General features: G+C 46.5%; 1 protein-coding gene across 4 annotated transcripts in view; it reads left to right on the forward strand.

Moving 5' to 3' along the window:
- Nucleotides 1-6,932: 6,932 nt before the first annotated feature.
- Nucleotides 6,933-23,477, forward strand: part of ACSM1 (acyl-CoA synthetase medium chain family member 1) — a 33,426-nt gene continuing 16,881 nt past the window's right edge. The window contains exons 1-6 of one of the 4 annotated variants that reach the window (XM_033101065.1): nt 6,934-7,062; nt 8,448-8,540; nt 11,146-11,383; nt 15,818-16,028; nt 18,530-18,737; nt 23,134-23,274. In XM_033101065.1, coding sequence (XP_032956956.1) covers nt 11,192-11,383; nt 15,818-16,028; nt 18,530-18,737; nt 23,134-23,274 — 752 coding nt within the window. In that variant the 5' untranslated portion in view covers nt 6,934-7,062; nt 8,448-8,540; nt 11,146-11,191. Of the gene's footprint in view, nt 7,063-8,447; nt 8,541-11,141; nt 11,384-15,817; nt 16,029-18,529; nt 18,738-23,133; nt 23,275-23,477 lie in introns of all 4 variants that reach the window. The other 3 variants (XM_033101064.1, XM_033101063.1, XM_033101066.1) reach the window with 3 other exon arrangements.

The raw sequence follows: 23,477 nt of genomic DNA on the forward strand, positions 1-23,477 counted from the left end.
ATAAAATCTTAAAAAAAAAAAAAGACATAGGGGGGCTGAATGGATAAGAAAACAAACCCCTTACATATACTGCCTACAAGAAACTCACTTCAGATTGAAAGACCCACACAGACAGAAAGTAAAGGAATGAAAAAAGTTATTTCATGAAAATGGAAATGAAATAAAAAACAAAAAAACCCCAAAACTAAAAAAGTTGGGGTAGCAATACTTATACTAGACAAAACAGACTTTAAAACAAAGGCTATGACAAGAGACAAAGAAGGACCCAGTAATCCCACTTCTGGGTATTTATCCGAAGAAACCCAAAATGCTACTTCGAGGGAAAGAGTTCATCTATCTGCCTGTCAGCATGTCCAAACTAGAGCTTGCCATGCTTCCCTCGAGGGTCCCTGTCTCAATGAATGGTACCCTACTTACCCAACCACCACAATACCATTCTTTCTTTTTTAAATTTCATTAATGATTTTTATATTGATGACATGTGGACATGTTGAAATGATAATATTTTGGATATCTTGGGTTAGGTTAAATTTACTGTCAGGATGAATTTCACCCCCGTGGAGCCTCCTCTGGCCTCTGCCTACAAGAGAACTCACTGTCTCTCAGATCCTTTCTTCATCTCATCAGAAGTGTCCATGACGATAGTCCTGACTTATGCTCAAGGGTCAGCATCTCAGTCAGCATTTCATTCCCCTAAAAGGCAGATGCTATCCTGGTGTTCAGGAGCTGGCCGCCCTGCCTGGTCCTGGTCACTGGGGAGGGCAAAAAGCCCAGGAGTGTTCACTTCCCAAGGAGCCCAGGAGGAGACACCCACGGACCTGGATGGGCATCAGGAGTTCTGCATGGCTCCAGGACCTACTTAGGAACAGCGCGGGCACGTGGCATGAAGGCAGATCTCAGCTTCCACAACCTCAGAATTTACTGAAAATGGCGTCTTTCCCCTAGGGCTGTGGGCTGCTTAGTAGGTAGTGAGCTCCCTGTCACTCCCGGGATTCTTGCTTGCCTCAGACTACCTGATCTCCAAGTTCTCCATTTCCTTCTAGAGACGGCCTTCTTGGGCAGAGCAAGACCCGAGAAGTGACCTGATAAGGCTCAGTTGTCAGGATAAAGGTGTGTTCTTGATCGGATACCCCCACCTCCCGCAAGATTCCCAGGCCCAAGGAACCAAGAAGGATGAAAACGGAAAACAAAGCTCAACTGTGTGTAGACAATATCTGGTTTCTCCACCGGGGGATGCCAAATGCATTCATTTATTCAACAATTATTAGTGATTACTAGTACTGATATTGTCTTACCCAGGGAGGATACAGCTTTAACAAAGAAAATTCCCTCCCTCTCGGAATTCACATTCCAGTTCGCTGTAGGAGTGGGAAGACAACAAGTAAGCAGTCAATAATTAAGAGAAGCAAAATACAGAGTCAGATAAGTGGTGGGGAATGGTCTGGAGAAAATTCAGCAGGTAAGAATCCCACTGATTGCATTTCCCCCCATTTTTAGGGAAAGAAAATATCTGGGGGGGGGGTGGAATAAATAGAACCGTGTACTTTTGAGAGGGGTTTGTTTTGTTTCCGCAAGACTTACAATAAAGGCCCACAGCCACGCGTCCCTCCTTGGGCACAGTTCAGCGGGCCCGCTGGGATGTTGTGTTGTGTTGAGAGGTACAGAAAAGGGCATCATTCCTTGTCCTGCCCATACTAGTCAGGCTTGCTCTCTGGTTTCCTTTATTTCTATGCCCAACCCACTGGTAATGATCCAGGTGTCACGTTCCATTTCCTGATTAATACTCACACGGGCAGTTTTGTCCTCCTTTGGATTTACCCAGTTTTTGTCACTGAGGCTGTCGCCCAGGATTGTGCCGGTAATGCCCAGATGAAAAGCATCCTCCTTTGGGAAGTTCCTCAGTGATTTCCAATCTGATGATTTAAAGGCCACAATTCAGTGAATCTTCACTTTTAGGTAATGTATTTTTCAATTAAAGATTCTCAACTAAAAATAATAATAATAATAATAATTTACATTTCCTTGCTAACTGTTTTTATTTCATTTGTTATGAGCATATTTGACTTTAGTTCCTGAGCGTAGTTATTTAAAGGTATAGCACAGTTACTAAATTCCTTGTCTACAAATTCCCAGATATGGGTCATTAGTGTTCTCTGTTGATGTCCTTTCTCTTGGAAATGGGTCATGTTTTCCTGTTCCTTTGTGTGTCTAGTAATTTTGAATTTTATGCTGAACATTGTCTATCACATGTTGTAGTGATTCTGGATTTTGTTCTGTTTTTCTGAAGCGTAGTTATTTTGTTGGTTGGTATTGTTTGCTTGTTTTAACATGGCCATACTCAAACTCCAAACTCTGTCCCCTCTGCAGTTCCCAGAAACAGCCACTCATCAGTTCTTTTAGCCTGAGGCTGAAAGGAATCTGTGTAGTTGGGGGATCAGACATAAATTTGGGCAAAATGTACACACAGAATTTTAGGATCCCTTTCTCTGGCTCTCTCTTTCTTGAAGCTCACTCAATGCTGTTCATTTTCTCTAACAGTAGACTCCCTCCGTTTCCTGATAGCTTTTGGTTACTCACTAGTACATTCTGGGATTGTTTTTTTATGTTTTGCCCAGCGTTTATAGTTGGTGTTTGTCAGAAAGCTGGTCCTATGGGAGCTACTACTCCATTACTTAGAGTGAGAGTTCTGTAATTATATCCTACTTGTGAATGATTTGATTAACCTCTGCCAATCACCTATACGAATTGTGAGTATGTACACTTTAATTCAACTGAAAACATGAATTGCCCTCCCATAAATGTTATTTTGTGATAATATGTGTGTGGAGTTCCCAGGCCAGGAAAGCATTCTGCATTGTAATCAACGCACAAGCTCCAAGTTCTGCTTTGTTCTGCTTCAGGGTTCTTTGCACTTAGAGTCAGGACTGTTGGCTCCCAAAATCAAAACAACGGATTAGCAAAAAATTCTGGTTTGTTTGAGTTGGACGTTATTCCCAAAACCAACCTGCACTGGTGAATAAACATGGTGACCAAGAGCCAAAGATTTACAGGCAGGTGGACCTTGATTCAAATGATGTTTCCACATTTCCTGGCTGTGTGATGTTGGGCCAGTAGCCTAGAGTTTCTGAGCCTCAATATTCTCATTAGTAAAACGGTGGTAATGATAGTACCTTCCACATAATGTTTATATTACATGACATAATACATGTAAAGGCTTGTCACATTGCCTGGAACATAATCAACATTCATTAAATTGGACTCAATATTTTTCAGTCATGAAAAATGTCTGAGTCTCAATTTATTCATCTCTATAAGGAAAAGGAAACTACCTACCTTGACGCATTAATATACGTATAAATGAGGTTATGTTTATAAAATCCTTCAAACAAGAGCTCCTTACAAAGTAATTATTTCTTCTCTCTTCCCATTGCTCTTCAATAATAATAATACTCTTACAATATGCCAGGCACTGTTCTAAGCAGACTACATGTATTATCCCCGTGAATTCTCTTATCAATCCTAGGCAGGTACCATTATTCTTATTTTCAGGTGAGAAAACTGAAACACGCATAGCAGTAATTTTCCAAGGATCTGTGTAACCTAATACTTGGTGAGACAAGAATTTCGGTCTCCCCATTTGCCTCGAGAGTCTCTGTTTTAAAAAAAACAATAACTGCCATCTGGAAAGCACTGTGCATATTTTCCATATGTGAGGCATGTATGAGTGTCTTCTAAACATCATTTCTAATGGCTCCCCCCCAAGTCCGTGCAATATTGTATCTGAAACGACTGGGGGAGGCATTGATGAATTCTTGTCACTTGGTGAAAGATAAAACCGTACTGAGATTTTGCAGTGTCCTCAATTTCAGAGCCGAAGAATTTTTCTATTTTCTCCTAGGGTGGATGTTGCCCAGGTAATGTCAGAGACCATGGAATTGTAACAGCATTCTACGAGGTCAGGGAGGTAGTAGATTGGGGCAGGGAGGGTTATCACTTTGTGAGTGGTGGAAATGTCTAACTAGTATTGTTTTGTACACCTGAAACTAATTTAAAAAATAAAAATAAAAATAAAAAATTGATAATACAGAAGAAAGAAAGAAAAAGACAGTGGGAGGCCCTCCCTTTCAGTACCCAGGACCAGACAGGCCTCAGTGGAACAACTCATATTTTTCCTTTGGTGGAAGAAGCCGGAAATCAGCAATTGAAAAGGGTGGCAGTTAGGACAGAAGGAGAACATTGTCTGGAGGCTTGAGCAGGGCAGACTACGGCTTCAAGTCCTGTCCTTGCCTTCTACAGCCTTTGAGACCTTGAACATGTTAGGGAATCGTGTCAGCATCAGTTTCTACAGACAAAAAACATGACCTATGATATATGTCACTGCAGAAGCCAGAAGCCTGAGACTCAGCCTCAAGGCTCCTCTTTCTTCATTTCCTCTAGCCAAACCGTCAGGAAGTCCTCCTAATGGTATCTCAGAGTCATCCCACATCCACCACCTTTCCCACCTTTATTGCCATCAGTGTCGTCCAAGCTGCCATCGTCACTTGCTGAGACCATAGCAATATCTCCTAAGTGGCAGCCCCACACCCATTCTTACTCTTTAGAATCCCTTCTCCACAGAACTGCCAGCGAGTTTCTGAAACACAAATCTGACCATTTCTTTTCTGAATGCTTTACCTTCCTGTACTGCTGTATTTCAAAACTAAGTAACCCAGGAAAAGAATTACTTGATTGGATCATGTCTCTTTCCTCTTAAAATCTTCTCAAGGCTCCCCATTGCACTTCGTACAGAATCCAAACTCCTTATTACGGCCAGAAAGGTTCTGCGTGGTCTGTCTCCTGCCTGTGTCGGAACCTCTCTTCTTTCTTCCCCTCCCTCAGTAGTCTGCCACCCCAGCTCTCGTCTATTCCTTGAAAATGTCAGCCTCAAGACTTTGTGCTTGCTCTACCTCCAGCTTGCAATGCTTTTCCCATGGTTCCCCTTGCCCCAGTCACACTATTATATGACCTTGTTCTAGTTTCCATTTTAAATCCTCTTGCTTATGTATCGATCTTTTGCTGGTTGTCTTCTGCGTCATGGGAATATAATAAACTCCTTGGGAGCAGTAACCTTGCCTGACATGTCCAAAGCTATATGCATACCTAGAGGTGCTCATGAAATAGCTATGGAATGAAGGAAGGAATACACCATAGGTTTGTTATAGGATTAAGGAGGGTAATGGGTGTAAAGTGTTCAGGTTGACAGGAGACTAAGCTGTACAAAATCACTCAGGGAGCTAAGCTGATGGAGTCTCTGCCACATTTTGATGTGACCATTTCCACACGTGGTTTTCAGGGCTACTGAGTCAGGGGAAGAGAGCACAGGAAACTCATGCCTGCCCGTAAATGCTCTAGACCAGAAGTGACTTGTGTCACTTCCGCCTGGAATTCCCGGACCAGAACGGGACTTCAATGGCCTCACTCTAACTGCAAGAGAGGCTATGAGATGAACACAAAAAAAGTGCATAAAGTCTTCAGAGACTTCTACTGTCTCTCCCATATGCCCATGGTTAGAGATGAGAAAACTGCGGTACAAAAGGACAAGAAGCCTGCTCAATGCCCCAGAACTGGCAACGGGTAAAAGCCAGACTGAAACCCCGGCTACCTGTCTTCTTGACCCAACGCTGATGTCACTGCCAAGTTCTCTGCCAAGTTCTCCACACAGGGGGTCCACTGAGCTCCAGGGAGTGTCCCATGGACTTTCCTTCCTGTCCCCATTCTCTTCTCAAAAGTGACACTTCTTCTGCTGGAACGACAGGGTTTTTGGTTTGGTTTGGTTGTACTTTGATACTTTTGGTGTTTCATCTTTAGCTTACTGTGGCCACTCAACAAGCCCTGCCTTCTCACCCAGTCCTTTCCAAAAACTGAAAGCCTCTTCTGAGCTAGAGGTTTCTCATGAATGAATCGCCCGGCAACAGTGAGACCCAGCTCTAGAAGCCAGGCTTGCCCCTTTGCCCTGGCAGGTGTGGCCAGTGATCTGTGGTGGTGACTCTGAACACAGGTCTTCCTCTGCCTGGTTCAGTGGAGGTTGGGAGGCAAAAGGTACCGGGGAAGTTGGGCCAGGCTACTGGCGCTCCCCCCAGCTGCACCCCCAAAACGCTCTAGTAGAAAACTAACCATACAAGCCAGTACCTGTGACAATCCAGGCTTATTTGGTGCAATAACAATGTCAACTCAGCGTCTACATTTCTGGGCTAGGTGCTCGACGGGCTTTCCACCATGCAATCCTTTCAGAGAACCCACGGGACAAATCCTGTTAATGACCCCAACTCGTCCATTTTTCAGACGAGAAGACCAAGGTTCGAATAGGTAAATGGTTTGCACATGGTCCATCTCCTAAGTGGCGGAGCCAGAATTTAAGCTCAAGACTTTGGGGTTCAAACGCCCTGCATTTTATTACTACACCTAACTTCCAGTGAGAATCCCAAATGAATAGAAACATCCAGCGTTGATTATGCCAAGCACTGCTCTACATGCGTTTCACGAATCATTTCATCGAATCCTAACGATGACAACAACAAAACAGGAGACAGGTGCCATCACCATTTTACAAATAAGGAAACTGAAGTGTAGAGAAAGGAGGTCTGTGAAGGTCAAACAAGTGGCAGACCTGAGGCTTACACTCAAATCTTTCTGCCTCCAGAACACAGGCTGTAACTACGAGCCACTTGGCTTTCGTTCAAATGAAAACACTGGCAGTACGGGGCTGGGAAAGGGGAGCAAGGAGAACCTGCTCCCTTTGATGATTTGTTCATTTACACCACAAGTCATCCGCCGAGAGCCAGCGGTGATCTCATTATAGTTTGTTTTCCTGATTATTTCCATAGAGGCTGGTGATTGCTTTCTGACCTGTTTTCTCTGTCTTCTCCCTTCTGAATCATCAAATCGCTGCCAACTTCTCTGCCCCGATCTGTGGCCAGGAGCTATTCCTGAAAACTGCTGACCGGAGAGAACTGAAGGTACAGAACTGTTCTTTCTCTACCAATCCAAGAACACTTTCACCAACGGTTTCCCAGACAGTACCAGGTAAGACGGAGGCGAATGACAGGCAAATGACAGCTTGTGTGTGTGTGTGTGTGTGTGTGTGTGTGTGTAGGGGGGTAAGTATATACAGAGCCCTGAACTTAAAATATGAAAGTCTACTTTCAAGTTCTGGTCAAACCAACTTAGAGGTTGGCCGTCCTTGGGCAAGTCTCTTCTCTGTAACTTCATTTCCTTAACTGCAAAAGGAGGATGGCGACGTTGTTATTTGATATGCCTAGCAGAGTGACTGGTACATAGAAGGTGGTCAAGTTAAGGTTTGGCAGCTCTGCATGGGGTAGGCTGTGGGAGGAGGGTACAGAGGGGAGTAAAACAGGCCCAGAAGATGACTATTTGAAAGAAAACTCCACTACGCAGAAGTGGGTTCAGATTGCATAAAAGGGAGTGGCTTTCATTTAAAGAAAATGTTTTTAAAAATATCTAACTAGGGGGTTGGCTTCAGAATTTGCTGGGTGTCAGAGGGTATCTCAACATGTATGGAGCCATCCCCTTATTATACACAATGCTGGCGAAGTGATTTATGTAGATTTTGTCACTCCTTCTTGTGGGAAGCTGGGGGATACGTGTTATTCCTGTGCCTCCAAGTTCACAGGCAGGAAGAGTGGCCAAGTTCACCCAGCTGGTAGGCGGTGGAGCTCCGGAACTCTAGGTTCCCCTAGGATACACTAAGTGTGTCGTCTCATGAAATAAATAGCTCCTTTCTGCCGAAACATGTGAAATCAAAGCTCTGAGGCAGGAACTGTTTGAGGCACTTTGTACCCGGGCATAGAGTATGAGTCTAGCTACCTCTCAGAGTCACGCGCCAAACTGACCAAAGTACTTCAGAAGGCTGTTCTTTAAACCTGTGTCATAAGATTTCTAGAGGGTGGCGATGCTGGCGGTCTAATTAATCTCTGATGGTATCTAAACCCCTATGTGGCACATAGTAGGTCCACAATAAATACTTGATGAATGAAAAATAGATTTATCTGTTATTCTGAGATTCTGTGGGCACACTGGATTTTCTCTCCCCAATTTCCATCTTCTAGTTTTCTGAATTATGACAAAAAGGGAAGAATCTTTTATTTTGTTGAGTACCAACAGATCAGGCCTTATTGTGAGGAAAAGGAGAAATGAGACATAGAGATATAGAAATGAGACACAGATGTAGTTTCAGATATAGTTACACATATCAATAGTTATATGTAGTGATGTGGAGAGCGATATAGTTATAAATACAGATAGACATATGGTGTCATTAGAGACAGTGGCAGATACTGCTATGGCTATACATATTGACATAACTATAGATACAGAAATTATAGACAGAGACAGACATATAAAGACGGGTATCTCTGACGTGGAGCCCTCTTCACACCCTGGGACACCAGCTTTCCTACAGATCAGTGTGGACGCGGGGCCCTGTGGTGTCCACGTCCGGAAAGCTACTCCTGCTCCTTGGTGTGAGACTCCAACTCCAAAGGGTGAGCAGCCATTTCTTTTGGTGACGCCTAAGTATTCCATGCGAGTTTCCCCAGAGAGAGTATGAATTCACAGTCACGCCCGGATGTGGAGTTCTCGTCTGAGTCTGAGTCTGTGCTTCCATGGGGTGGTCAGGTCCTCATGCATTCTCCACCACCACTTTAGGACACAGGTGCTGTGAATATTGCCATGTTTTAGAGAGAGGTTAGGAAAACTCCCCGGAGTCAGGTAGGTGCTGAGGGAATGGGCAGGACTGTGAAGCTGTGCGTTTGGCCCCGACGGGCACGTTTGCAGCTGCCACCGTCTTCCTCAGCCGTGTGCTGTGTTAGGCCTCTCCTGGGAGCAGACAACGGCAAGCACCTGTGTAAAATAATGCCAAAAACACGTCTTTTGATTTGACTAAGAGAGATGTGTTAGAATTTCAACATAGGAATTTTAAGGAGGTGCCATTTCCTTGTTTGTTCTCTCCTTTTTGTTTTGGTCTTTAGCCATTTATTGAGGGGTTATTTGCATGGCGCTTGGGTACTTTACGGAAGGTGCTAAGGTTATTCACACACCTGTGTATAAAAGTAGCAACGGAATCTGGTATTCTGGCTTAAATCCGCCTGTAGAGGGACGTAAGTGTTGGGAAAAATAGCAGGAAAGGCAGGCTTCTAGAACCAGCTCTGCTACTAAACTCACCTCGAAAGTTTGGGGCAATCCTGGTCCCTCTTAGGACATTGGCCTACATCAGAGTGTTTAAGCTCAAGTGTCCACAGAGGCTGGACAGGTAAGTGGAGAAGCAAGTATGTGTGAAGTGGTGGACACCCTGTCATTTAACATCAGAACATCTCATTTATTTAAATGAAGCAGACAATTCTCGGCTCCAGCCAGTGGGTGCCAGGCTGAAATACAGGCCCAGTATTGCTAGACCTTCTAAGCGTTCAAGACAAACCTGCATTCCATTCAAGGCTTTAAAATGAAATCCCCCACGTTACATGCTGGCAATTCATTTTTTTTTTCCCTCCAAAAATGGAGGGCCAAAGGGAATATGTCTGAGGGGCAGGTCTGGACCAGCTGGTAGCTCAGGGTCTTTCTTGCCCAGCAGTGCTCTATAAAATAAAAGATGGCACTGTTGATTGACAAGCACCAACAGGAAGGGGACACATTTTAGTTCACATGGCCCAAGGACTCACGCTGACAAGTGAACGCTAAGGGGTGAAGTTTGCATGTATCTCTCCTCTTTTCCGCTGACAGTAACCCAATTATGTATCTGGCAGTAGCTTTCCTGCTAGGAATCCATAGCAGGGCTCTGGGGAAAGCAATAGGATTAACGGGGTTAGGTTGCTATGGCTCTAAACCACCTGAAAACAAACCGAGTCATGTTTTACTGATCCATTCGACGGGCGTCCTGTCAAACCGAATCATCTGGCTGTTGAAACTGAGGGGGAAGGAGGCTGAACCATTTGCGGTCACAAAAGGCTTCAATCTCAAAGCTATTTGTGAGGTGGCTTTCCTTCAGTCCACATTCTCATGGAAAGAGAGTGCTAGCTGAAGCCAATTCTTACAATCTAACTTCAAGAAAGACCCTAGTCGATGAAGGTTCTGCTCCCGTGTTAGAGGTGTTTGTTGGGACCTGCAGTGGCAATGGAATTTAATTTTTATGGCTCAGCGCTGATGGATCGGCGGTGGCTGCCTGGAACGCCATCCTGGGGAAGACCCCGAGGCCAGGACCCCGTCCGGTAGGGAAGGCGCTGTGATATTACCCTCATCGGTCCTGAGGATGGTGTCCTTATCATGTCAAGTGACTGAAACCTAGTCTCCAGCAGGAAACATTGTTGGCTCCTGGAATCCGGGGCGGGATAGTAACAAGCGAGGGGTACAGGTGCAGAGGCTCTCAGCAAGCCCACGCCCCGGCAACCTGAATGTCTCTGAGATGCTCTCGGTTCCACGTCTCTGCACGTCATTCTTTTCTCATGCAGGGCAGTTACGTCCACACGACAGGTATCATAAGCACTGACAGTTCCGAAACAGGCATTTCCTGGCTGCCACCAGAGACGGGCTGCCTGCACACTCGGGCAACAAGCTCACACACACAACCTTGCGGGGAGACACTATGATGAGGCCAGTCTGGATTTGAAAATCGTGGGCAATGACTGCTCAACCCTGGACCAGTCACCGAGGGGCGGGGGCTGAGGTCATCTGAAGACAGAACAACTTTCACGAGAACCGCAGGGCGGGGCTCACCAGGGAGAGAGGCCTCGGAGCGGGGCAGGCTTGGGGGGCAAGGCTTTCCCAGTGGCGAGTCGTATCCGCCACCAAGGGGCTGGCCACGTGGCTGCCCTCCTGAGCTTAAATCCCAGGGGGGTGAAGAAGGAGAAGACCCTCGGGACTGTGTGCCAGCCTCAGCTAGTAGCTGGAGTCCCTTCCCATAGTTCCCTGCCTTGTGGTTCCTCAGCTGGGAAGAGACATCCTAAAATCCCAAATCAGTGAGGTGTGCCTTCCAAATTCTGGGGAGCTGCAACAAAGCGACCGTTCTAGCAGTTAACCAGACCTGGGCTTTCCTGGCGCAGAGGACAGTCCCGCCCACTCCGTGACCAACCTATCGGCCATCTCTTCCCGAGGCAGGTGGTGACCTGGGACTTCTGTGGCTGCTCCCGGAGACTGCTCCCCCATGCAGTGGCTGCTGAGGTCCCGGGCCCTCTGGGGCCTCCACACGTCCTGCCGTGGCTTCCGCCCTCCACCTTGGCACTTGCACTACCAGTCTTTGTCAGGCGCTGGAACCCCGAGATGGAGTGACCACCATAACCCCGAAGAATTCAACTTTGCGAGGGATGTGTTCGACTACTGGACCCAGATGGAGAAGGTGAGGCAGCCGCTGTGACGGGGGCGGGGTGGGGGAGCGGGACAGGCCTCACGGGCCTCCTCTCGCTCCTCTCAGGCTGAGGAGCACAGTGTGGCTTCTGCCTCCGCTCCCCAAGGTGGTGGGAGAAGCTCATGTTTGGGGGTTCCTTCCCAGCCTGGCCGCTTCTTCACTTCTTCTCCGAGCCTCAGCGGTTTTCTCTGTGTTGCTGGGATCATGTCATGTAAGAAACAAGATAGCAGGGGCAAGTATCTGATACACAGTCAGATCACTGGGCCCGAGGGCAAGTTCTCATGTTGGTCTGAATTCTAACCTTCAACTCATGGGATGGTGAGTCTCAGCAGAACTCATCCCATCAAATTTGGGCTTGACTTCAGGCTACATCCCGAGGGAAGGGACGGACCCCTGATGGTACACGTGCGTATCTGACACATATTGCTCGGTCATGAAATCCCTCTTCCTGTGAGGGGAGCAAGTCCAGCTGGCGTCCTTCCTGTCAACTGCCTACCTGAACGTGGCTTTAGGGTATGTACAGAGAAACCTGGCCCTGCAGCCTCGAGAGCTTACATGTCTCTGCAGGAGGCTCAGTTTGCTTTTTCCCAAGAGAGGAACAGAGGTGACACTAAGAGTTGGGGTAGATGATGGGCAGTGTTCTGGCTACTAAGTCCCAGCTGGTGACGTCCACTGTGTGAAAATCATCCAACACAGTCTTTGTACAAAGAGAGAATACACCTGAGATGGAGTCGGAGAGTTGGTGCCATTTTGGAGTTTCCATTAACATGCAATCAGATGTTAGCAGTCAAAGTTTCTATGACTTTCATGGCGGGTTCCTCCCCACCTTTCGTTCCGTGTCTCTGAATTTCCCTAATAACTCCAAGGAACACAGAGCCTTGGTTTAAAAGGAGCATTTTTTCTATGCCACGTGAAGCATTTTCCATTCAATAGTCTGACTGGATGGGCACCTTCACCTCCCCCATTTTCCAGATGAGGAAACTGAGGTTCCAAGGGTTTTACATAACCTACGAAATCACACACCTAATAAGGAAAGGAGCAGGATTTGGGTCCGGGCTGTCTAATTCTAGAATCCAGTTATTTCACCGGGTCTCACAACCTGATGACGCTGAAACATCTCTTCCTTCACTCTGTAAACTGACCTTCAGTACTGCCCAGCCCAGAAATCTCATGAGGACTTTCTGGACCAGGAGATGGGCCAGAGAGGGAGGAGACAGAGAGAAGGAAGGGACCCCTTCACTCTTTTCCGCCTTTATCTGCCTCATGTTTTTATTAGTTAGTTCCCACGTCCACCCATGGAGATAACCAGCCAGCACGTGCCCCCCTGTGGAAAGCCAAGCGTCACTGGGTTTTATATCATCACGATCAGTCATGGTCGGTTCCTCCATTTCTCCAAATGTCTCCCACCGCCAGCACCCCCGATCCCATTAATTTTCCTTCTCACAACACTTTCTGATCTGTCTGTTGCCACTTTTCCGTTGCCTTCATCGTGATTTGTGTCCCTCGAGTAACAGACCCACGGTGCCCGGTACCTGAAGGTCCTTCAACAAATATCTATGAACAAATTAATTTTGAAACCTGCCTTACAAGCACCATAGGTCCTGCCACTACACCTCGGAAAGACGTTCCAGAGGCCGTGCCACTTCGATTCCCTCGGGCTTCCTGGTCCTACCCTTACTGCCTAACAAGTGTCACCCAAACACCGGTCCATGGCCTAATCAACAGCACCTCCCAAACCATCATAAAGTGATAGAATTTATTGGGACTCACATTTCAACACATTTTACTGTAAGTTAGAAACACAACATTTTTATGCGAAATCTTGTGTGTGTGTGTGTGTGTGTGTGTGTGTGTGTTGGCTAAGAGTTCATCATAGTATTAGGTTGGTGCAAACGTAATTGCGGTTTTTGCGATTATTTTTAACCTTTTAAATGGCAATTACGTTTGCACCAACCTGATGGAACAAAAGAAAGTGCTTTGTAAGCCACAAGACATGGGTCCCCGGGTGGAATACACTCCCTCTTCCAGGCCACCAATTTACAAACCCTGAGTATTCTTGGAAATTAAACGCTGTTATTCAATAGGCGATTACACACAACTTCAATTGCTGCCTGGTGCAGCTTCCCGTATCTACTCGCCAGAGGTCACATTCAGGTCCAGTTGCATTCATTCTGACCCTCTGATGCTACATTCATTCATTCAGTCATTCACTCATTCATTCATTCAGCTAAGACTTGGCAAACATCTAACAGGTGCCAAGTTCTATTCTAAATAATAGACTTTGAAAGGCAAACGAAACACACAGCTCTTCCTTCTCCCTCTGCAGGTAGCACGGTCCCCACTTCCTGTTGTAGGAGAGAGGGGCACAGCACTTGTAATATTAACTTCTGTTTGTTTTGGTAAAAATCATGGCAGGAGTGAACTGTTCCTACCGACCTCTGATGCAATTTAATAATAAACATTGCGCAATAACTATTGTCAAATAGATATTAACCACAAATCTTAGAAACAACAACAGCTGAATGCCATTGTCCTGTGCTATCGGACTCTTTGTCCTGGGATGTTGACCCAAAGAAACTGAATATTACCCAACGTTCCAGGGCCCTATGTACCCAATAGTCATGGCTGCCTAGATTTCCTTGAGCCAGTGGGTCTAGGTTTCGTGGGTCCTGAATTGAATTCTGTCATTTTACATAAGTAATATTAATAACAGTGCCGGGACCTGTTAAAAATTGTAAGGGATCCTCAGGTTTCTCTGATACTACTCAACTTCTGTCCCAGCATCCCATAAAAAAGTCCTCCACAGTATTCACAGAGTCTGCATGTTGGGTGATTCTCAGACACACGTGGTATCACTAACACTAGATTGTCAGTCTCATGAAGTCGTGGAATTTCTACTGTTTTGTGAACAGTTGTACCGTACCCCCAGCGTGTGGAACATGCCCGGCACGTTACATGTTTGGTGAATGAATCTGAACGCACGGACCGTCCTGCCCAAAAGCACAACCAGCGCAAGGCAGAAGCCAGCGCTTGGCTGTGACTTGGTTATGTTTCAGCCATGGGCCACGCACGTTCCCTGGAGGGGCTGTAGACAGGCACGTGGGAACGGGGCGCTCTAACTCTGGCAGGCCTCCTGCAGACAAGGCAGCAGGGTGCAGGAAGCAGTTCAGGTGAGGCTGGGGGTTGCTTTTGTAAAAATCGCATCTCATAATACTACATCGTCTCTCCTGTGTGGCCGCAGACAGGAGTGCCGCAGGATTTCTGCTGGCTGGGAGGTACTGGAAGGTACGTGGCTCTCCAGTTTGCTCCCGAGGAACCTGGCAGGCTTCTCTTGTTTATGCTACTTGCCTGGCCCCTGGAGGCCTGGAGTTTGCCACCTCTCGTCTAAAAACAAGCTTATCCCAATTTATCTGACTATTCGTGGCACGATCCGTGTTGCTTCTCAATTAAACGCACGCAAAAAGTTTTAACTTCTGGGTCTTTAGAGTAACCGTGATACGTTCTTTTGAAGCCTGGGTATAAATCGGTGAGTGCACCCATGTGCGCTGGTACTCAGATCCGTCCAGCCCAATGTTCAGCCTGTGCCACCATCCACATCTAAGCCCCACGTCCCCAGGCAGCTCTCAGATAAGCCAGAATGTTGCAAACAAAGTTTCACTCTTTTCCTTCCATCCCAAGAAGGCTTCCTCCTAAGCGCGTGGCAACACATGTTGCGGGGAGTGGGGGCGGCTGCAAAAGTGAGCAGAAGCACCAAAATTTCCCATCATTCTGAGTACAGCTTTTACTGTTTGGGCATGTGGTCGCTGTACAGCCCTGACTGTTTCAAGAGCTCCTACGAAGCGTGTGGTTTTAGTGTGGGGTTTACTTGATGTTTCTCCAGGGGGCCTGGCGCTTCCCGATCTGCCTTCTTTTCGTTGATCTCACCTCTAGAGGTCACTTAATTTTAAAAGTCGATTCCCCAGACTATTCAGAAACTAAACTAGCCTCTTCTATTTTATTGTGTAGCGATTATAATAAGAGTGCTATTTAGTGAGCAGCTACACTGTTATATATACACTTTGCCCATTTCAATAACTCATTTAGACTTCACTACTTTCTAGGGAGTATTGTTGTCCCCATTTCATAGATGAGAAAACTGAGGCACAGAGAGGAAGCCACTGTCTATCTGGAACTAAGACAGTACATAGGGGAATGGAGCCTTAAGTCTTCAATTGGTGACACTTCATGGTTTGAAGTGACTTCAGAGGAGGCGGCTTCCACGGACCAGAATAAGTTGGTTGGATCACACCCAACCCCTAACATCTCTCGGCTTTCAGATGGGGTCACCCTCCCCCTGGAGTGTGACCATGGCAGTGGGATGGGGAAATGGGTGCCCTTTGCCTTTGCAGCAGGAAGTAGTAACGCATGGTGTATGATCTTGACCAGGAGGGCAGGAGAGGGCCAAACCCAGCCCTGTGGTGGGTGAATGACCGAGGGGATGAAGTGAAGTGGAGTTTCAAGGAAATGACAGACTTGACCTGCCGCACAGCCAACGTCCTTACACAGACTTGTGACCTGAAGCAGGGGGATCGGCTGCTCCTGATTCTGCCTCGAGTGCCCGAGTGGTGGCTGGTGACCCTGGGCTGCATCCGAGCAGGTCAGTGACTCTGAGACACCCCGAGGGACCTCAGGGATGGCCTACAACCCACTGGGCCTGGAGTAGTAGAATAATAGTTGTTTACCCCTACATTTTTCTTTTGCCCCCCAGTCTTCGTCTTTCTCAGACTCCCTGAAATAGATTTTACTCCTTCCCACTTACTCTCTCCCTCATACTCACAAGCTCTCAAATGTAGTGTCCTAGTTCTCTTTCATTCACACACACACACACACACAACCTCTTGCACAGCTTCAGACATTATTTTTCTAAGATTTATCCATTGTTAACATTTTGCCACATTTGAGCTCCCGCCCCCCTGAGTTATTTAAGAATCAGCTGCCGACACTGGGTCGCCCATAGATACCATGGAAGTATCCGTAAACAGCGGAGCTCGCGGACGCTGAGATCCAAGCCCTCCCCTCCCCATAACCATAGTAGACTTACCACACGAGAAGTCTGACACTGACACAACATAGTTGCCTGACATGTAGCCACTGTCAAAATTCCTCCACTGCTTCAATAACTCTCTTCATAGCCATTGTTTCCTTTAAATCCAAAATCCAACTGAGGATTATGCTTTGTATTTAGTTGCCGTGACTTCTTCATCTCCTTTAATCTAGAATGGTGCCCCAGCCTTTTCTGCACAACGATGACATTTTTGACAAGTCTAAGCTAGGTGTCTTGCAGCAGGTCCCTCAAAATTTGAATTTCTGACTCTTGCTTCGTGATTGTGTTCGTGTGAAACATTTTTAGCAGGAGTTCTAAAAGGGCAGTGTTGTGTCTTTCTCAGTGCATCGCATCAGAAGGTAGCTGAAGCTGTTTTTGTCCAGCACCAGTGATCCTGTTTTATCCCATTTGAAAAGGTGGTGTTCACCTCTGTAAAGGCACCTTTTCTTTTTGTAATTACCATGTTTCCCCGAAAATAAGACCTAGTTAGACCATCAGCTCCAATGCGTCTTTTGGAGCAAAAATTAATATATTAAAATAAGACCAGGAATAATATAATACCAGATATAATATAATATAATATAATATAATATAATATAATATAATATAATATAATATAGGGTCTTATATTAATTTTTGCTCCAAAAGACGCATTAGAGCTGATGGTCTGGCTAGGTCTTATTTTCGGGGAAACACGGTAGTAAGTAACGTCTGGTGTGATATTTATGAGATGGAGTGAATATCCTGTTTCTCAACTGTCTCTCACCCTATGGTTTGAATATCCATTGATGATTCTTGACTGAATTGAATATTATTATGGTGGTTTTATATGAGGATTCTCTATTTATATCATTCCCTCTACATTTATTAGTTAGCATTCTTCTGTAGAGATTTCCCTTTCCCTTTTAATTGTCTGTCATCTGTCTATCTATCTATCTATCTATCTATCTATCTATCTATCTATCTATCTATCTATCATCTACCTATCATCTATCTATCTAATTTAGAATCAGTATGGGGCTCAGGGATTCTTTTTGAATCACTTCCGTTGAATCACATGTTGTATGCATGTTCCTACAACAATGTATTAGGCTCTCGCTCCTATATTCTCTCTCTCATACACTCTCACAAAGAAAATAGTTGGTGAATCCATCAAGGTCACATGGAATTGAAAATTAGCAGCAACAGTAGAGGGAGTATAGAGAAACCGTGTCCTCTGTAGAGCTAAGAGATGGCCCATGGGAGGTCCAAGGCAGGAGTTGAGCCCTCGGGGGGGTACGCACAGTTAGAAAGGGGCAGAAACAAAGAGAGGAAATTCCAAGAAAGGGCATACCACGTGCAAAGGCTTGCAGGTGGGAGGAGCCTATGTGAAGAACAGCCATGCGGAAATACGAGAGTCATGGGAGAGAAAGGTGGCGAGTGGGCAGTGCATTCGGAGTGTGGCGTTTTCCTGGAGAGAGGGCACAGGTGTGAGTGACGAGAAGAAATGTGTAGGGGGAAAAAGGCAGTGTCTGTGGGAGGTGAGCAGGTAATATATGGAGGATGGGTGGTAGGGCATCCGGTGCAGAGATGAGAATCCAATAGACTTGCACTAATTGTTGGTGATAGAAGATGGAAGGGAAGGAAGGAACACCGTGGTTAAATGTGGATACGGGAATGAAGGACAGATGACACAAGGGACTGACCGAGAGCAGAAGGACGGGCACAGGGGTGCAGTGAGTCTTGATGCCCAAGACACTGGCATACTTGCATGTATATTCCCAGAACCCATGTGAGGTTGTGCAAAGCAGGGGCCACCTGTCTCCTGGCCGCTTCCATCTCGAGTAGAAAAGGTTAGGGCGAGCATTTCAAGACTTAATGTGCCCAGGGACCACTTGGGGCTTTTGGTGAAATGCATGTTCTGATTCAGCAGGTTTGGGGTGGGGCTGATGCCACTGGCCTACAGACCATACTTTGCACAGCAAGAGCTTAGGCGATTTCTTTGCCATCAGCCAGGCCTGAGCCCCTGGCTGTGGAAGAGAAACAGAAACAAACAGCTCCTTTCTCATCCCCAGGGATTATCGTCATACCAGGGACCACCCAGATGATGGCCAAAGACATTCTCTACCGACTACAAGTGTCCAAAGCCAACAGCATTGTAACCACAGACACCCTGGCCCCAGAGGTGGACTCCATGGCTTCTGGGTGTCCTGCTCTGAAAACCAAGCTCCTGGTGTCTGACCACGGCTGTAAAGGGTGGCTGGACTTCCGTTCCCTGATTAAGTGAGTTTCTAATCTGATGGATGTGCTCTCTGAGCATTGGCGGGGGAGGCCGTCCCCCACCCCAGACGCATGTAGACAAGCAGAGAGTGCCAGGAGGCTCACCAGGTCTGACTCCAGAAGACTTCTCTTCCCAGCTATGTCACTGACTAGCTGTGTGACCCTGGGCTCCTTCCCTCCCCTCTCCTGGCTGTGGCCGCTTTCTCTATGATATCAAGACATTGAACTTCCATGCTTCTCTCACTAAAGGGTGATCGTCCCTGGGTTGTGCAAAGGAGACGTGTAAAGTCAAAGAATTAGTGTATTGCATCCTCCTTGTAGGTGGGGAATCTAAACTATTATTCTTATTTAAATATATATGACATATGTATATATGTATGTATATATCATATATATATATATATATATACGTCAATAAGTTGAATGAAACATTAAAAATGAATTTTTATGGTAAAACTTGAGACTGTAAGGAAAATTAAGGCTGGCTGCAGTTGGCAGGAAGTTTGGGGAGCAAGCACTTTCCGTCTTCCAGGGGCTGGGTGATATTAGGGACACCTCGCAGGAAAAGTTAGACAAATGTTGGAGGTGAGAAAGGCCCCTTCCCACCCCAAAACTCTGATTCTGTAAGCCTGGTACGAAACGTCAGTACCAGGCCGCGGCTTCAAATCCCAAGTGGTGTTTAGATTTGATTCTGTTAGACATTTTAATGCCACACACACTGTCAACGTGAGAAACGTCCAAACCCGTAGAGAATTTTGATAGGAGTTTCTTTGAGTCACACTGACAGCATATGCCAGGAAGCTCTGGAGAGTGACAGTTTTACAGCTTCTTTTATTCATTTGGAAAAAGTCAAGGTGGGGCTGGATTACAGGAGAGCTAACAAGATTTTGTGCTCTCTTGAGGGTTAATACCCCTTTCGAGGGCTATCAAGTGTAGCTTCGAAGAGGATATAAAATAAAATTAGCTCGGTAGCGGTGAATGTGATCATTAGGAACTCTTCTAGAAGGATCAGTATGGTTATGGATAGTTTTTTTTTGGTTCAGTGATTCGTGGGCTAGGTGATGCTGGCTGGCGATTAATATGAGCGGCAGGAGTCAGGGGTTAATATGAGCAGGGGTGTGGAGAGAGAGTCAGAGAGGAAGACGACAGAGGAATTTAGGCTGCTGTCGGTGAATTGGTTTAGTATCGGCTGGCTCCGTAGGCTAATTGTCAGGCTGGATACTGTAGGGTTGATTCAGATTATTCTGTGTTTTGATAGTCACACGAGGGGGATTAGCAGTTGTAGGGATAATGATTTTTAGCATTGCAGTAGGCTAAGGTTTTGTACGTGATCAACGCCATAGGTGTCAGACACTAATAACAAGCAAAGATAAGCCCAGGGCGGCTTCGCACGCTGCGAACACTAGTGGTACAGTCGGTCTTCTGCCTGATGTGGTCAGACGTGTGTTTCGGATTATTATTACAGCTACTATGACGAACATAGACAGTATTATGCCCTCTAGGCACAGGAGCGAGCATATTAGGTGGGACGGGTGTAATCACAGGCCCAGCAGGGAGATTGTGAAGGCTAATATGGTGTTTGCGGAGATGAAGGCCACTTATAATTATGAGTATATTCATAACTTAATGAGTCGAAATCGTTTGTTTTATTTAAACTAACTATCATTATTCGGTTCATTCTAGTCCTTTCTGGGACCATTCGTAGGCTAGGCTGATGGCCAGTAGGGAGATTAGGAGTAGGGATGTGGTAAGCATGACTTCAGATTGTTGGCCCATGGCAGGGGTAAGAGGAGGGCAATTTCTAGGTCAAATAGCAGGAATGTAATAACTACCAGGAAAAATTTCATGGAGCAAAGCAGGCGGGCAGATCCTATGGGGGCGAACTCGCCTTCGTAAGGACTTGATTTTTCTGAGCAGACGTTGGTTTGTGGGAGTCAGAATGCGATAGTTACAAGCAACGGGGCCAGGAAGGTGTTTGTTAGAAGGGTTAATATGAAGTTTATTATTCTTTTTCGGGGTTTCCCGAAGCTAACTGATTGGAAGTCAATCGTACTGTTTGATACTAAAAGAACAGGATCTGCATCAATAAATAGCCACGTACAGGACTAGTCACATGACGTCTACGAAACATCAGTACCAAGCCGCGGCTTCAAATCCCAAGTGGTGTTTAGATGTGAAGTGGAATTTTAGTTGACGCAGAAAACATACGATAAGGGAAGTTGAACCAATAATGCCGTGTAGGCCACGGAAGCCGGTGGCTATGAAGAATGTGGAGCCGTATACTCCGTCGGCGATTGTGAAGGAGGTTTCGTGGTACCCCGAAGCTTGTAGCAGGGTGAAATAGAGGCCGAGGAAGATAGTAATAAATAGGGCTTGAAGTATGTGGCTGCGATTTCCTTCCATGAGGCTGTGGTGGGCTCAGGTGATAGATACTCCTGAGGCTAAAAGGACCAATGTGTTGCGGAGGGGGACTTTTAGGGGGGTGAGAGGGTGGATGGCTATGGGTGGTCAGCATCCTCCTAGCTCGGGGGTAGGGGCTCGGCTTGAGTGGTAGAAGGCTCAGAAGAACCCTGAAAAGAAGAAGACCTCTGAGACGATAAATAGGCTTATTCCGTATCGGAGGCCTTTCTGTGCGATTGGGGTGTGATGTCCTTGAAAGGTGCTTTCTCGAATGACGTCTCGTCATCATTGGGATATGGTTAGTCTATTGGCCAGTAGGCCAAGGGTTAGCAGTAGAGCGCAGTTAAAGTGGAATCATATACCCAGGCTGGGTGTCAGAAGGAGGGCGGAAAAGGCTCCTGCGGTCAAGGGCTGGGGTTAACCACGTGGTACACGTGGGTTGGGTGGGTCATTAGGTGTTGTCGTGTAGGTAGAGGCTAACCAGCAGTGTAAATACATAGGCTTGGATTAGGGCGACGGCGAATTCTAAGGTTGTCAGTAGGATTAAGCATGATGAACGTAACGAAGGCGGTAGCTGTGCTGACGCTTAGCAGGGCTAGTGTGGCACCACCGATTAGGTGCATTAGGAGATGTCCGGCAGTAATGCTGGCTGATAGCCGTATGGCGAGGGCCACGGGTTGAATAAATAGGCTAACAGTTTCGATAATTACTAGTATGGGAATTAGGGGCCGAGGGGTTCCCTGTGGCAGGAAGTGGGCTAGGGAGGCTTTAGTCTTGTGGCGAAGTCCCAGAATAATGGTTCCGGCTCATAGGGGGATAGCCCTTTCAAGGGGTATTACTTCTGGCATTTCCAAGGTGTGTTAACCTAGATACACGACAGTGAGGGACAGAACCTCTCACTAAAGGTTTAGCTGAACCTCTCACTAAAGAAGTTACAGGCCTGGGGCGGGGGTGACTCCCCACCCTGACCTGCCCAGCTGGGAATTTACAATCAGGCCTCCCTGTGAGGTTATGTTCCGTAGCACAACACAAGCCATGCTGGGTCTCCCTTTTGCTCTCTCTCTCTCTCTCTCTCTCTCTCCTTTTTTTTTATTTTTAAATTGAAGTAAATTGGTTTATAACATTAAATAAGCTTCACCGGGTTTGTTTTCTTGAAGTAACCCGTCAGTTTTTAGAGCTCTTCACTTCGACCCCAAAGGCAAAGGGCACAGCGAAGTCACTCCTGACACTACATTCTAAAGTCGGAGAGTTAAATGGAAGAATCCCGTAAATTGCCCAGAGTCAGGAGGGGACCATGTGTTAGCAAGACCCAGTGTTCCCTCCAGCTTTTGGATCATTTGCAGTTTCTCTGAATGGCGCAGGGAACTTGCATTGGGAATCATAACAGGCCCAGACCGTCCCAAGGCTCAAGGCAGACGGAGGAAACTGCGGATTCTATCTGCGGCCTCAAACTCACCCCAGGGAGGATGTATATATATATATTTCTTTCTCTCTCACTCTCCCTAGCTTTCTCTTCCTCACCCTTCAGCACCAAGGTTATGGAGTTAAATTCCTGTAAAGCTAGTTTATATAAACACAAGTGTGATCAAGAACACAGCCTATGGGTCAGGCTGTCTGGGTCTGAACCCTGGCTTCGACACTTGCTGGCTGTGTGTCTTAAGGCAAGTTATCTAACCTCTCTGAGCCTCAGTTTCCTCATCTGCAGAATGGGCATGCCAAGAGCACAGTCAGTGCTAGAAACACACTCAGTGCTATTTCAATGTTTGTTAACCTAAAAAACTAACCCACTGTATTTTCCCCGTTTTTTAAATGAAGGAATGTCAGTCCAAATCACCCGTCAACTGTGTTGGAAGCCTCACACCTGGAGAAACAGTTTTCCCTCCAGTGCTGCAAAACCCCCGTTTTCTGACCTCAAACCCATATTGTTTCTTTCGCTTCTCCCGAGGACAGAAAACCAGGAAACATGATTTCTCTCCTTTTGTACTGAACCCCTCTGTAGAGCAGCGTCCCCAGACCACACCTGTGTCAAGTCACAGAGCAGGGACCCAGTGGTCATCTTCTTCACCAGCGGTACCTCGGGCTTCCCCAAGATGGTGAAACACAACCACAGATTTGCCTTACGCAGCTCCCTCCCTTCATGGTAAGAAAGAGGGCACCAGCTTAGAGACTGGGTCACGGTCGGGGCACAGTGTGCGTGTGTGCACACATGCATGTGTGTGCATGCATGTGTGCGTGTGCACATGTGTGTGTGCATCTATGTGTGTGCATGTGTGCACGTGTGTGTGCATGTGTGTGTGTGAGTGTGTGCATTTCTGTGTGTGTGGGCAAATCCTGTTTCTCCTT

Source organism: Rhinolophus ferrumequinum, assembly GCF_004115265.2.
Source record: "Rhinolophus ferrumequinum isolate MPI-CBG mRhiFer1 chromosome 15 unlocalized genomic scaffold, mRhiFer1_v1.p scaffold_54_arrow_ctg1_1, whole genome shotgun sequence".
NCBI classification, from domain to species: domain Eukaryota; kingdom Metazoa; phylum Chordata; class Mammalia; order Chiroptera; family Rhinolophidae; genus Rhinolophus; species Rhinolophus ferrumequinum.